The sequence below is a fragment of the Xiphophorus couchianus genome, chromosome 8 (genome assembly GCF_001444195.1).
Source record: "Xiphophorus couchianus chromosome 8, X_couchianus-1.0, whole genome shotgun sequence".
NCBI lineage: Eukaryota > Metazoa > Chordata > Actinopteri > Cyprinodontiformes > Poeciliidae > Xiphophorus > Xiphophorus couchianus.
The window spans coordinates 26634088-26650172 of record NC_040235.1 but is presented as its reverse complement, the minus strand read 5'-3'; the positions used below and the strand labels follow the sequence as shown (position 1 = coordinate 26650172).

Genomic DNA, 16085 nt, shown 5'->3' with positions numbered 1-16085 from the left:
TAGGAATGATGCAAATGGAGAAGTGGTGGAAGAAATAATGGATAGAAAACATTTGGTTTGTCTTAATAATGGAGAAGGGACGAGAATTAATATAAGAAATGGATCAGAATCAGCGTTAGATTTAACTTTAGTTTCAAAGAATTTGGCTGGGATTAGTAAGTGGAAAATATTAAGAGAATCAACTATAGGTAGTGATCACTACCCTATACTTATTGAAATTGGTAAAGAAATAGGAAAAAGTGTTAATGAGAACTTAGAAAGATGGATATTTGGAAATGTTGATTGGGAAAAATATAAAATAATAAATGATGAAGAGATGCAAAAAGTTAATATAGATTTGGATGTTGATATGGTAAATTCTTCTATTTGTGAGGCCATTTTAGGGGCTGCTCGAGAAACAATCCAAAGGAAAAAAGGAATATATAAGAAGAAAATTGTTCCATGGTGGACGAAGGAATGTGATGGTGCAATTAAATATCGAAATAAAGCTTTTAGATTGTTAAAGAGAAATCAGAATTTTCAGAATTTTATTGAATATAAAAGGTCACAAGCTCTGGTTAAACGAACGGTGAAAAATGCAAAAAAGGTTTATTGGAGTAATTTTTGTGATTCTGTAGGTAGGGAAACAAAGATTTCAAAAGTCTGGGGAATGATAAAGAGAATGAATGGAATTAGAAGGGAATATGGATATCCAGTTCTGAAAGATGGAAATGATATTGCTGTGACTGAGGAGGAGAAAGCAAATATGTTAGTTAAAAAATTTGTTAAAGTTCATAGTTGTAATAATTTAAGCGCAGAAGAAAACCGCAGAAGAAATTGTACAATTAATGAAAATGTAAATTTATTAGAAGAAAATGTAAGAAATAATGATTTATTGAATACTCCCTTTTCTTTATTTGAATTAAACAATGCCTTAGGAAAATCAAAAAATTCATCTCCAGGAAAAGATAATATTTCTTATATTATGGTTAATAAGCTTAGCAATTCATCTAAGAAGGTTTTATTGGAATTCTATAATAAGATATGGGAAGTGGGTATTTTACCTCTGGCATGGAAAGAAGCAATCATAGTTCCAATCTTAAAACCAGGTAAAGATCAGTCAAATCCAGCAAGTTACAGACCCATTGCTTTAACTTCTCATATTTGTAAAATAATGGAGAGAATGGTAAATGAAAGATTGAGCTACTTTGTTGAAAAGAGGGGATATTTATCAAAATGTCAAAGTGGATTTAGAAAAGGGAGAAGCACTATGGATCCTTTATTATGTTTAGAACATGAAATCAGAAAAGGGCAAGTTAACAAGGAGAGTGTAGTGGCTGTTTTCTTTGATATAGAGAAAGCTTATGATATGATGTGGAAAGATGGATTTTTAATTAAATTGAAAAAAATGGGAATTAATGGATCAATGTTTTATTGGATAAAAGATTTTTTACAAGATAGATCAATACAAGTAAGAATAGGACAACAATTGTCAGAAAAGTTTTTTGTTGAGAATGGTACACCTCAGGGAAGTATAGTGAGTCCCTTGTTTTTTTCTATTATGATTAATGATATGTTTGACAATTTGGAAAGTGGAATGGGGTTTTCTTTATTTGCTGATGATGGAGCAATATGGAAGAGGGGAAAAAATTTAAAGTTTATTGTTAAAAAGATACAAGAAGCAATTAGAATTATAGAAGACTGGTCATTTAAATGGGGATTTAAAATTTCTATAGACAAAACAAAGACTTTATTTTTTACAAGGAAGAAAGCATCTGAAAATTTAAAACTGCAACTATATAATCATGAATTAGAAAGGGTAAGGGAATTTAAGTTTTTGGGTTTATGGTTGGATGAAAAACTTACTTGGAAAAATCATATTCAAAAAGTAGAGAATAAATGTAAGAGAGTTTTAAATGTAATGAGGTGTTTGGTGGGAAGTGAATGGGGTGCTGAGAGGAAGGCATTGAAATCAATATATACTGGGTTAATAAGGTCTGTATTTGATTATGGAAGTATTGTATTTGGGTCAGCATCAGAAACACTATTAAAAAAATTAGATAGTATTCAGTATCAAGCCTTGAGGTTATGTACAGGAGCAGTTAGAACAACTCCAACGTCAGCTTTGCTAATAGAAATGGGAGAGATGCCACTTAATCTCAGAAGATTACAGTTAAAGTCCAATTATTGGTGTAATTTAAAGGGCCATGATGGAAATCATCCATGTCAAGACATTTTAAAATCTAGTTGGGAAAAAGAAAAGAAGAAATTACATTCTTTTGGATGGGAGATAGAAAATGTTATAAAAGATTTTGGTTTATCTGATATAAACATTAGTCAAACAGTTCCTCTTTCACCAGTTTATCCGTCTCTATTTCATAATAAAGTTGTTGATTTAACTTTGTTGGAGAAAAGGAAAGGAGAAAACATTTCAGATCCATATTTGGTTCAATCATATTTAGACAGTAAGTACTATGGATATGTCCAAGTTTTTACAGATGCGTCTAAAAACTCAAATAGCAGTAATGGGGTATCTTTCATTGTTCCAGAATTCAAAGTTAAAAAATGTAAAAGAATTACTGATGGAGTATCAGTTTATACTGGAGAGATGATGGGAATTATTTTAGCTTTAGGATGGATTGAGGAAGTCCGTCCATTAAGAAGCATAGTATGCTCTGATTCAAGTTCTTCTTTATATTCATTAAAAAATAATCATGCTATTAGTAGACCGGATCTTTTATTAGAAATTCAGTTAATAACATATAGAATTCAAGCAATGGGGTTATTAGTTATATTTACATGGATACCATCACATATAGGAATAAGAGGGAATGAGTTGGCTGATAAATATGCGAAACTAGCTTCAAAATATAGTGATATTGATATATTAGTTCCATTTAGTAGAGAAGAAATCAAATCTATTATTAAACAAAAGGTTAAGGAAAGATGGCAGAGACAGTGGGAGGAAGATAGAACTGGTAGATGGATGTACAGTATTCAAAGAAAAGTTGGTGCAATGAGGAGAACGGGACGAAATAGAAAAGAGGAAACAGTTATATCTAGGTTGCGTTTTGGACATACAAGGCTAAACAGTAATTTATTTAAAATAGGAAAACATCAAACTGGAAGTTGTGATTTTTGTGGTCAAGAAGAGACAATAAAACATGTTTTGTTATTCTGTACCAAATATTCTGTTGAGAGAAGGAAATTAGTTTGCCGGTTACAAGAAAATAAATTACAGTTAAATTTACAAGATATATTGGGAAAAATTTCTAATTCTAAAGATATAAGTTATTTAATTAATTATCTTAAGAAAACAAAATTGATAGAAAAGATTTAAGTGTTGTTATTTTATTATTATTATTATTTTTATTTTTATTTTATTTTATTTATTTATTTTTTTTTTATTTTATTGTTTTGTTTTGTTTTGAGGGGGGTGTATATAGTTAGCGTCCCGATCCACACTCCATTCCAGTAGATGGCGGTAATGCACATCTAAAAGTTGTTTGCCAACCGCCATAAAAAAGGAAAAGAAGAAGAAGAAGAAGACGTTGCCGTGATAATTTCCAACCATATTCTGCCAGAGTTGAACCAAGTTAACAGGTTAGACAAGTTCCGTTTAAATTAGTAATTGTACGAACCTGGTCGTTTGTCCATGTCTCACAATTTTAAATTAGTGTTCTAAAATTGTATTTAATATATGTCCGGGTTGTTAAGTGAGGTTACTAACGCAAATTGGCTTGACGTCACCAAACTGCAAATTTATCTCTACTACTTTTCTCTGGTTTATCCGCAAGAAGTTAACTTCATGTCGACTTTTGAGTCAAAACAAGTGAATTTATGTCGGACTGTACAACCGGCTAACTGGTTGTGAAGAGCAAAGGGACTCGCACCAGCAGGCTAAATGTAGCTAGTTAGCATAATTCACGGTACATTACTGTCAGCGCTGCGGTGAGACGCGGTTGGAGCAGCTCTTTTCTGTGATGTACCAAAATTTGACTTTTAGTAAATTTGCCATTCAAGGAAGGCGAAAAGCAGTATAGTTATCTAACTCTGTTTCTTGACTGAAATATTAAAAAGGATTGTGTTGGCCTTTACAGCATTTAATTTTTCAAATGACTACTATATCCTTTAGCGTGAAGATGCAGATTTTCGTGAAAACCCTCACTGGGAAGACTATCACCCTGGAGGTGGAGCCCAGTGATACCATTGAGAACGTGAAGGCAAAGATTCAGGATAAAGAAGGCATTCCTCCTGACCAGCAGAGGCTGATCTTTGCTGGCAAACAGCTGGAAGATGGCCGCACCCTGTCGGACTACAACGTCCAGAAGGAGTCCACCCTCCACCTGGTTCTCCGCCTGAGGGGAGGACGCTGAGGACCTGCTGGCAAAGATGTTAGGGTTCAGTTTTGAAGAGATTTGATCCTTGTTCACATAGTTGTCATTTAACATATCAATAAAGTTGAAACACTCCTGACTTGAATGAGTCGTTTCATTTGGAAAACTAGGTTCATTAACCAAATATTCACAATGGGGTAAAAACTGTATCATGTTCTGAAGCAGGTCAGTTAGCCTTTTAAAAGTCCAAATGTACCTCAACTATGCAGACTTGCTTAGCTGGAGTTTTCACTGAACATTAGTCTAACTTAAGAATGGGTAAAAAATATGTTTTGTTTCCTAATCAAAATTCAAACCAAAACTTGCTTCCATTAGTGAATTTTTAACTGAAGCTAATGAAATCATGTTTTAACTTTGCTGTTGTGATTCAATAATGACCTTTATGTTGACCTCAGCATGTCCGACTGGGAGAAGCTCGACTGATGATGGGACTACTCTCATCCCACTCACTGTGTAGACCTCACCTTGAACATATCCAGGTTTTCTAAAACGACTACCTGTGGTCATAGACAGCATTGTTAAAAGTCCAAATTGAAATGCTTCAACTATTTCAGTCCATTTTAGATGACTGAACAAAACTTGGGTGTAAACGTTTCGACTTTAGTCCAGAACTAAAAGGTTTTGAATGTTTACCCAACATAAACAGTTGAGTCAATAACTGTTTATAGAAGGTGGTTATACTTCTAGATACTTGAGGTCATGAATGAAATCAAAACTAAAGCTGGCGTCGCTCTCTGAAAAGCATCCAGTGTTTTTAATAAGGGAGCTCGTTCAATCTGCTGTAGTTTAACTTTGTCCCGGACATGACATTCTGACAACTTCGTTGAAAAATCTGTTCAGATTAAACTATAACTCTTTTGTACTAAAAACATAAACTATGCAGACTTATTTGGAAGGATTATTGCAGAGGAAACAAATTTCGATTTTTACTGGAAAGGAATGTTGCTACGCCTCCTAGAGGGAAGAAGCTGAAAAACGGTGAATATGACTGATCTGTGTAGCGTTCCTGGTGACAGCAGATTGAGCTTTAAACTAAACCAATGATTTTACCGGCCTGGATGATTCTGGGTAGTTTTGCTTTCATTATCATAAAACTGCAGCAGGAGGGGCTATAAAATGGATGATGTGTAAAACGTTTCTTAGACGGGAAACATTGGTTTCTCAGCGGGTGAAGGCGATGGTGAGCCTTTTTAGTAATGTGGTTCACATGATGGGGAAAAGAAATTCTATGCAGAGGTTTTAAAGGGGCAGTATTATGTTGTCCAGCCACAGTATGATTTTATAGCACAATTAACTATTGCCTTCAGTTATAAAAATGCGATATACATCAAATGTGAGCATGACATTTAAGTTTGTAACTTAGCGCCTTGAAACTGGGCCTCTGTCCCTTTAAGAAATCCTCTTTCCAACATTCTGCCATCATGTCAATGTTCACCCTTTAACATTCATACCAGTGTTTTTCTGAGAAGTAGATCATATAATGAGCTCAGGTGATGTGATGAGCAGTTCCACCAGGTGTTCGCTAATTGCTGCTGACTAGTCTGAAGGAGCCGAGCGGGGGAGGGCTGCTCCGTGAAGCAGATGCTTGGAAACTGCAGCTCTGGGGAGAAGGTCATTAAGGTCATATCAAAGGTGGAGCTAAGTCCACACAGGCATTTTGCACATGGTTTCCATGGAGATTAAAGGATTTCTCCAACATGCATGAAGGAATCAAGGCAACACACCAGGTATGTCTGTGAGGAAATAACATGATGAAAAGCTCAAAAAGTTGATTTTACATAATACTGCCCCTTTAAAATATCATGGTTCTCAATCGTGTCAGTTTGTGAAATAAATTTTAATTACACCTAATGCCTAGTCATGTGGTTCAAGAATTACACTAAATTAGCTGTTCCTGTTCTACATTTATTATATTTGATCTCATTTAAAATGTTAAAAATCCAGCTTTGATTCCTGATGTTTCTCATAATGATGTTTCAAGGTGTCACCAGATTCATTTGAAACTAAATGTGAGGTGCATGGGATTAAGTTATTAAACAGAGACTAGTGAATGACAATGTGATTTTGTACAGTATTATGCAAGTATAAAGTCAAGGTAAGATTAGGCAAAGAACCTCCCTCATCAAATTTGCATTTAAACAAATAGAATTTAATAGCATTTTATTACAATTGTTGGGATGTGCTTTACTCTTTACATTAACTCGGCATAATTCACATTTTGCTCAGAAACAATCAGCGTTCTTGGGGTGGGAGAGTTCATGCATTTATGTTTTCAGTTCACCTCAGGATCAACGGGTTCATTCACTTGGACAGAAAAGTGTTACAGACGTATTGTGTTTTCACGTTCGGCTGAGTTATACATGACGTGTTTAAATTCACACACAAAGGAAGATCACAAGGTGCAGTTTGCTTTGTTTGTTCATAGAATGGTTTCTGCGCAGGAGTCTCTGAAGTGAGCGTGCTGTTTCCGGCGACAACCCCTGGGCGTTACGGGCGGTGGCAGGCTGGGGGCGGCGTACGGGCTGCACCGCTGCTGTTTGGAGAAGAAGGCAGAATCGTCGTGGTCACAGTCTGAGTCCACGCGGATGCTGACCTGGGGCACCGGTTGGCGCGGCGGGCGCTGAGGCTGATTGTCCCCGGAGGTGAGGCTCGTCTGGGAGGGGGTGGGCGACGGGGGGCAGGAGATCTTCAGGTGCAGAGTGATGCTGGGGGACAGCGGGGACACTTTTACTCTTCATCATTCACTTTCTATTCTCAAAGAAGGATCAATAGTCTGGCAGCAAATCCTTTTTCTTTCTTTTTTTTCGTTTTACTTTTTTTTTTATAAAAATGTTTGTGGTTTCTTCTGAACATGTTGGAAACTGAAGAGGCAAACAGCCACTGAATAATGAATATGTTTAAACTCTCTTCATAAAACACATGAACTTCAAATATTAAGTAAACCAGGGGTTTGCAGCCTTCACAATCCAAGGAGCAAGTTTTCCTCTCAGTCCAGCAACAACCGAATTAGAGCCACAAAACAATTTGTATTATTTTGATTAATAACTATTAAATTCTTTTTTTCATCATTTTAAAGAACCACCATTTCATTTCTGTTAAGTCCACTCATAATTATCCTGCATCATGCAGAGCTGAGACTGGTTTTCTACAGAAGATGATAAGGATTAGTAAAAAAAGAATTCTAACTTTTGTTTCAAAATTGAGATTTAAATCTGAATCCTCTTCCTTTTCCCCTTCCTGTTCCGTATGTACCATTGATTTAAGAAATCTTTTTTTACATGGCCGAATAAAGTCAGAGTTCTAAGAAAAAGTCACAATGCTTAAATTAAAGTCAGAATTCTTTTCTTTTTCCAGTGGCCTTAATCCTCTTCTGTAGATTTCCTTAGTGCTGCAAAGAACTATTAACAATATTCAGGCAAACAGATGAAGTTTCAGTCATGAGTAAGTCCCCATGGGGATGCTAATACAGTACACTTGTTCGAAGTAAATAAAAAAAATTTAATGCCGGGATGTACTATAGAGGAAGTGGGTTTAGAATAATTGGTCTAAAGCAGAGGTTTTTAAAGATTAGCTGCATTTCCACTGTCCAATTGTGCAATTTGACATTTCAAAAATAAACTTCCTTAACAGACACATGGCAGTTTTGAAAACTACAACGGAAACTCTTTTGGCATCATATAAGTCTCACTGGCACAAACCATGAAGAAAAGGACGACTGGCAGTAGTTGGAGGATGATGGGGCGGCTTGTTTTTTAATGACTTATCTTGTGAACAAACTTATTCATGTGAGACTTTAATTGTGTTTCCTATTTAATGGAAAAGCTGCAATTGTGAAATGTAGTTTTTTGACATTAGTGGAATACTGACAGATTTGTGCACATTTATGATGGAAAAGCAGCTTGTGAGTCGTATGAAACGTACAAAACCATTAGCTAAGTAAGTCAAACTGGAGGTTCATACCATCCGTAGACACTTGATTTACTTCCCCCCGGTGTTAGTGACTTAGTCATTCCAAAGTTTTGCCTGTTTTAAAAACTGCAATTGGTGCACTGATGCTTGAGTACACTGACTGACATCATGGCAGCATCCCATGGCTACCCAGAGGTTATATGGGACCCAGGGCAGAATGTGATAATGGTCCCTCTACTATCTGATCCAAACTCATCCCAGCATCATGTGTCTTTTACTTTTGAACAATAAAAGTTATCAAAATTCTCTCAACAATTAAAATCCTTACTCTAAAAGGATTTTAATTCACCATCCATGTATGAACACATGGTATAAGTGGTACAGCAGCTGTGTGTGTGTCTATATTTCAGCTATGCGTGTGTGTGTGTGTGTGTGTGTGGTGTTGTGGAGGTGTTGCCCTAGCTAGGAGGATCCATCGGCTCTCTGGATTGGACGGGCGGTTTCAGCACACAGTACCTGCGGTCTAGCTCATTTTGATCCGACGGGACTGTTGAGTAAGGGTTCATCTCCTGTAATGAACCACATGCACGTAACACCAACAGAGAGAATGCGCACGAAACAACACAAGGCAAGCATACACAGGCATGTACATAAAAACAACACAAAGACATAAAGGCAGAGTTAGAAAAAAAGATTCCCGTAGATAACAAATCTATTTTAGATCTATTGGCGTGACGATAATTTCTTATTTATAACCAAAACACAACAGATTTAGTGTCAGCAATATTTTCTCAGTTACATAAGTGTTACACTTTGTCTACACTGACGAAGTATAATAGTTACATCCCGTTACATCATCGCTCTGTTAACACTCTATGAGCAGTCCAACCTGTCACACTAAGAAACAGCATCAAAGATACAAACACTTAACACTTACAACACTTAAATTGTAACGGATGACAGATTCTGTTAAGGAAGAGGAAGTGGTTGGTTTACTCACTCAGAGGTTTGGTTTTTAATGCGGGGTTAACCTGGGTGGGGTCTGACTCTGTGTGGGGGCCTACGGCCTCCATGTGAATCTTCACTGAGGACGGACTGATGGACTGAGGGAAACAGGAAGCAGTTGGCATGCAGGAAGAACTCAAGTCTTTAAGGAGCATTAGACAGTTTTTCAACCTCGGACCTATACTCCTTTATGCACAGGTCAACAGAACAAAGATGTACAGTAGAAAGTGCATACACCCTCTGTGAGGTCTAGTATTTTCATGTTAAAATACTGTAAGTTTCTATTTAAATCAAACTATGAGTAGAAAAACACAAACCACATATTGCACGATGCCATTATTTATTAAAGATAAAACCAAAAATGATTGGTTTGTGAAAATTGAAGTATAGCCCCATAACACCCAATATCAAATACAGAATACCCTGAAAATTAGAACCACTTGGACAGACCTCTGTTGAATTAGGTCAGTCACCTTAAAGGAGATGAGTATCTATGCACTCACTTATGCCATGTAATATATTTCTATTTAATTGTTTTAATTTAGTAGAAATGTGTCTGTTTTCACCAGAAAAGCCAGATTTTGTTCATTATGATTGATTTATAAATGCAGTTAAAAATAAAAGAGGAAATCATCCATGAGGGTAAATACTTTTCCAAAGTCGTGTAGATAAGTTTAATCCTAGTTGCAACAGGTTTATCTGTTGTTGATGCTCAGCTCAGAGATGATTTGGCAATAATTGAATATTAATTAATTAATTTCTGCCCAAAAAAAGAAATATAGAGCCCAGGTTAAAAGAAAAATCTGTCAGTGACTTCCTTCTTAAAGAAAAGCAAGATGTACTCCACATTGGTGTTACTGCCAATGAATGTTAATGTTGTGTCAGACCTTTGACTTCTGTCAAAAATGTTGCACCAATTACCCATAAATTTTGGTTTTGCCTGTCAAAAGTTATTTTCTTGTGTTAATAACATATCTAAAGTATCTAAGCCATTTTCTATCTTCATCGGTAACTGGAGGCTTTTTGAACAAAGACACAAGACAAACTTTCGTCCCAGTGACGCTATGAAAGTGCAAAACTAGGATTTTTTTAAATGCGATTTTAGACTTTTGAGTAATGCCTTTAAACTCATTCCTGACCAAATGTCTGTGAGCTACATTAACAGTAACAAGATGCAGAGTATCATCAGCCTCTTCTATGTCAAAGCAAAGACAAAATGGGCCTAAATAAGCAAATGGACTGTTTCTACGGTGCAGGAAACTGTGAAACAAAATAAATCCTCTAAGATTAGGATGGACAGACAAGAAGACTGTAGTAAGTGTTATACAGTGCCTTTTCAGCAACACTGTGGGAAAGAGAGGAGAAACATACAGTATTAGTCAGAAAAAAACAAAGCCAGAAGCAACACACAGATGGAGTGACGCACGTGATTTCAATTTCCAGAAAAACGCACTCACAGTTTTGGACATTAGAGTAAGAGTGGGTTTATCAGAGAAGACGCTGCCATAGCAGCTCCGTTTTCTCACCTCCTCATCGCTCTCCGGCTCGACACTCTTTTTCTCTTTCTTTTTCTTCTTGTCATCCTCTTTCTTCTTCTTGTCTTTGTCTGGCAGGATGTCGTCCAGCCAGGCCAGGTCATGTTGTGAAAACATCAGGTCCAGTAGCTTCCGTACAACCATCAGACCCAGGATCTACTCACGACGCAAGACACATGAATAAAATAATAGAGGGCAGTAAATGAAATCTGCTGTCACACTGCTGTTGCCAGCTCTGCTGGTAAAAATGTGTTTTACTTTGACTTGTAAGGTTAGAGAAGACTTGAGCTTGTGCTGACTAGGAGGTTTGACACAACACAGTCACTTAGTTTAGTCGTCCATTTGCATATTAAAAAGCAAATGGACCACTAATTTGCTTTTTAGTTGCAACTATTCAAGAGTTGAATAGTTGCAACTCTTGATCTGGTATGGTGGACCCCTGCTATTTGTGGAGGTTTAGGACAACTGTTGCCCATAAATATTTAAAGTCCATGAATGCTTGAGATTCCCTCTAAAATCACTTCAAACTGCCTTTAGCAGCTCATTCTCCATATCTGAATATGTATTAATCTGTCCCTCAAGAATTTTAGGATTGTTATGATTTTTTTGCTACCAAATTCATTGAATTCATGCTGCCAATTTAGAGATATTTGCAAGGAATTTTGCAATGTTTGCACTTATGTGTGATGGCAAATGTGATTTTTTAAAATTTTGTAACTCGCCATTGATCAGACTATAATAGGACACCAAGTAAATCTGAGGTAGCAGAGTAGTAGAGGTAAGAAACACTGCCACCAGCAGTGTAATGTAATGCAACTCAATATTTTTGACAATTCTGCAGAAAATTTGCAATAAACTCGCAATCATGCATCAAGGTGAAAAAATGTGAGGATCTGTGAATTTTCTGTTAATTCTTTGCAATCACAGAATTGCGAAAAAGTGGACAGAGTGATTAACGTGCAAATTGACAACTGTATCAGCACTATCACCACAAGCTAATGTGAACAGTCTCCACCCTTTTGGTGGTACAGCCAATCAGCAGCAGGGAAAATTAATGCTGCTTTCCACAGATGACTCTGGTTATAATGGTGTGTATAGTAAATTAGCATCTGACTCCACTGTTATTGACAAGTTGTTTCCACATATATTGTTAGCCATGCAACTCAACTGACTGAAGTTCACTTGAAAAACACAGCTGTCAACCAGACAAAAACGGCAGAGCTAAACAGACATGAGACCCACCATGACTGGGAAGATTATGGCCAGGAAGGTGGACTTGAGGATCCAGAGGACAGCCAGACAGACAATCTGGACAAGCGTGAAGAGATGGACGCGTCTCAGGGGGACGTGGCGCAGGAAGGAAAAGTCCGGCTGGTGTTTGGGCGGCATCAGATACAACTTCATGCGTTCCCAGAACTGAAACACAAAGATGGATAACAAGTCGCTATATTATAGGATGTTTATACCTAGTCTTTACACCCAGGACACCCAATCAGATATATTGGGTGTACAGACAAAATTTCATTGTTTTTAATTGACTCACATTTTTAAAATAAATGTTTATATTGTTATTTTTATTTTTATTTTTTTACTTACAACATTAAATTAATGGATGGATGGATGGATGGATGGATGGATGGATGGATGGATGGATGGACATAAAGTCAAAAAAAAAGATAGTCTTTTAACGTACCTGAATGCCACTCAGTGATGCCACTCCCATGTGAAGGAAGACTCCGTACAGGACTGGCATTGGGATATACTACACAGAACAGCATAGCGAGAAAGAGTCAAAGAAAAACAAGTGATGTAATGATGGAAGTAACTCTCTTCATAATCTTTCCACTGACCTGAAGAATGGGAGCCAAGAAAACTGAGAGTCCAGTCAGCACAAACACCAGAATGCCTGTCAGCCTTTGCTCCCTACAAAATAACCAGACATTCTTGTAATGCCTCCAGACACAAGTAGAATCAGCTTTCCTTCAGTTTTTGAGACATTGTATTTACAGAGTTTTGGGAAGAAACGTACAAATTACAAATACAATCTCAGAAAGAGATTAACAGTCATTTTCACCATGAAAACTCAGGGATTTGGTGTTTTTCTCAGTCGCAGCATCCAGACGGTTTTACCTGACTCCCAGGAACTGCGGCTGCTCTCCGGGGGCGCTGCATTCGCTCTCCATCTTCAGAGAGTCGATGTGGGCGATGGAGATGACGGTGGCAGCAACATACCAGGGTAAGCCCATGAAGGAACACACAGCCATCAGCACACCCACCCAGAACAGGTCCAAGTGGTACCCACAGCCTTTCTGCAGCCGCATGCCAATAAAGGGAATTAGTTAGAAAAATACATATTCTGCATTTTAATGGGGCTCAACATATCTGGCTGGTGCTGCTGCATTAAATAAATTGTCACTGTACTCACTTTTATTTTGTTTTGAAAATAACAGCAAAAATAATTAATGCAAAAACTTTTCATGTCAGCATTTCAGATATGTGAGGCTACAACCGCAGAATACAGTCTGTGAAAATCAGGAAAATCATGTACAATCATATAGTTGATGTAGGTAACTTTCGCAAAAGTATGTTTTTTACATAAACACCAAGCTCATGTCTCCTGCCTGTGGTACAGTGCTCAGTCAGAAACAACCAATCAGAGCCAGGGGGATGGTCTTAGCACTGTCAATCACAAACTGCTCACAGCCTCCACGTTGCTGCTGCAGCTCATCCTCCGACAGAACAGGATGAGCTGCAGCACCAACGCAACAAACCTACCAATATTGAGCCTCTATGTGTTCTGTGGGGGAAAGTGTGAGCAGCAGCATGTTTATGAGCATGATTGATAGCTCTAAGACCCTCCTCCTGCCTCCGATTGGCTGTTTCTGACCAGCAGCAAAGCATTTCCACAGATGGCAGTGGGACCACAGAGGAGCTCAATTTTTCCACAGATTATCTGTCTCATATTGTACTGTTGGGACATAGTGACAGTTTAAAAAAAAAATGTAACAACTCTTTCATCATGTGACTGTGTGATGCGAATAAAAAGTGTTTCCATTGCAGTTTTGTGAAATAAATAAATTTTGATACAAAAAAACACCTCAGCGGCAAAACGTTTTATTGAAAAATGTGAGGTTTTTTACAATAAGTGTGTTTCCATTGAGCAAATCTATTTTGAAATGTCAAATTGCACAGTTATATGGTTAATGAACATGCAGTTATTGTTTCTAATTATTCCATGCATGTAATCATAATGAATAACATCTGCTACACAAGTATAAGCATCAGAAAATTAAGGTTTTTGGGGGAGGAACAAATCCAGTTCCATCTTTGCATTGTGATGCCCTTTCATTCTGAACAGTGTTTCTGTTGGCACCAAGAACACTGAATCCAAAGTGAATTACCTCAATCTTTTTACCAGGCAGCATGAAACTGAGAAATGTTTCACCATCTTTCACATCTCTGGAATATCAAACTTTTAATGTTAGAAAATTCCACAAAAAGGCACGCTTTGCAAAAAATGTCCATTCGTTTCATTTGCACGGCCACCAAGAGTCATGCCAGAGCAAAGCAATGCAAAAATAATGATCCCAGTCTAATCCATTAAAAAAGCATCACATGCTGTTTCTCCCGACTTTCCACAAGAATTCAGCTGCAGAACCAGTCGGATCAGATTTTAGCTCCAGCTTATTTTTGACACCAGGAAACTCCATGGAGAGAGAAGCTGAGCTCCTTTCAGTAGTTTGTTTTTTCACATTTACAATCTCACTGACACTTCATGCAGTACAAACAGTGTGCTAGCATTCACAGTTATAAAAAAACTACTTATTAGTAAGTGTTAGAATTTATCTTACAATCCAAAATAATTTTGGAGTTTTCAAATTCTCAAAAGTCACAGATTCTCTCTGCTCTCTATAAACGTCAACTTTTGGCAGTCTTACTGACAGTTAAATATTAAACCATTATTTACATTCACATAAGGACTTTATGTCTCTTTGTCACACTCATTTTATTCATTATATTAAACAAAACAACAAAAATTGTTGAATTGTTTGGCGACTGACAGGTTTGAGAAGCAAAGATGCTAAATAGAAATGATTTTTTTTTTGTAATCTAATTTGCACTTTAGCTTTAATTAAGAGAATAAAATAAAAACAAGAACAAAACTAAAGAAGACAGCAACATACTGAGGCGCAGAGCATGGTTTAGCCAGAAGGTGGCAAATTCCTTCATGGGACAGACCACCAGCACACACCAGAGAGATGAAAAGGCTAATTTTAAAAAGAAGCTCAAGCATCAGTGAAGCAAACCAGTTATGTAACCATTCAACATTTTTCCATTATACCAGACCCTCATAGCATAGGGTCTGGTATATTTTCTTTTTTTTAGTTTTCTTTTCTTTTGCTTTCTGCCCTGTAAATTGTCTAAGAAACTCTTTTGTTGTTTTGCGCCCACTTGTCTTAAGAGAAAGTATGAAACGTAGCTATTGTGCCAACTCCTGCATATTTACACTGCTGTGACCTGCGGTAATGTCGCACTGTCCTAATCAAATGAAAATAAATGCATTTACAAATGACAGATCTTTTTTTGCCTCGCTCAGTCATGACTGAAAAGTTGTCTTCCCTCTGAGGTTCAGGAGTGTCGGGATTTCAGACCTTCAGCTTGTTTTCCTTGCGGTTGACGATGACGGCGCTGATCTGCTGGTCCATGAAGATCAGGATGGTGACGAGGAGAGCCGGAACAAAGCTGGCCAGGTACCACCACCACGGGTTCTTACCGAACGGAAGCACGAACCAGCCACGGTCCGAACGCGTGGGCTGCGTCACACAAACACATCCGAGGGTGAACGGTAAGCATGGATCACAGATGGGAAGATAACTCACAAACACACACAAAGAATCATTTATTCCCTCACTGTAAGATGAAATCATACTAAGCTCAAATTTGTTTTCAAATAAAAGCATACATACATCTTTTTTATTCTATGTTTTTCACTGTCTGGAGTTGAATTAGATCAAATGTCAATTATTTTAAATCAGTTAGGAATGCCAAAATAATTTCTATTAGCTAAAAGTCACAATAATGAGATAAATAATATAGCATTGCCTTTTAAACTGGACGTCTTGGGTTAACGTAGGCTGTCCTTCCAAAACCTTTATGCAATAGTTTGTTGGAATTTGGCCCATTTCTCCCGACAGAACTTGTGTAATAACTGGGTCAGCTTTGTAAGCAGCTTGTTCACACATTTCTTCTCAGATCTGCT

The 16085-nt window shown here is 37.3% G+C and overlaps 2 protein-coding genes across 6 annotated transcripts in view; one reads left to right on the top strand and one right to left on the bottom strand.

The window, feature by feature from the left end:
• The first annotated feature begins 3454 nt into the window (after positions 1–3454).
• Positions 3455–4461, top strand: LOC114149001 (ubiquitin). The gene is made up of 2 exons (XM_028024518.1): positions 3455–3582; positions 4115–4461. The coding sequence occupies exon 2, from the start codon at positions 4122–4124 to the stop codon at positions 4353–4355; it is 234 nt and encodes a 77-aa protein (XP_027880319.1). The 5' UTR covers positions 3455–3582; positions 4115–4121; the 3' UTR covers positions 4356–4461.
• Positions 4462–6423: 1962 nt separating this feature from the next.
• slc4a5b (solute carrier family 4 member 5b) overlaps positions 6424–16085 on the bottom strand; it is a 35552-nt gene continuing 25890 nt past the window's right edge. For 3 of the 5 annotated variants that reach the window (XM_028026516.1, XM_028026515.1, XM_028026517.1), the window contains exons 19-26: positions 15478–15639; positions 12956–13134; positions 12676–12748; positions 12519–12587; positions 12068–12241; positions 10817–10981; positions 8802–8854; positions 6424–7081 (exon numbers count right to left, since the gene is read on the bottom strand). In XM_028026516.1, coding sequence (XP_027882317.1) covers positions 6796–7081; positions 8802–8854; positions 10817–10981; positions 12068–12241; positions 12519–12587; positions 12676–12748; positions 12956–13134; positions 15478–15639 — 1161 coding nt within the window. In that variant the 3' untranslated portion in view covers positions 6424–6795. Of the gene's footprint in view, positions 7082–8801; positions 8855–9285; positions 9389–10816; positions 10982–12067; positions 12242–12518; positions 12588–12675; positions 12749–12955; positions 13135–15477; positions 15640–16085 lie in introns of all 5 variants that reach the window. The other 2 variants (XM_028026518.1, XM_028026519.1) reach the window with 2 other exon arrangements.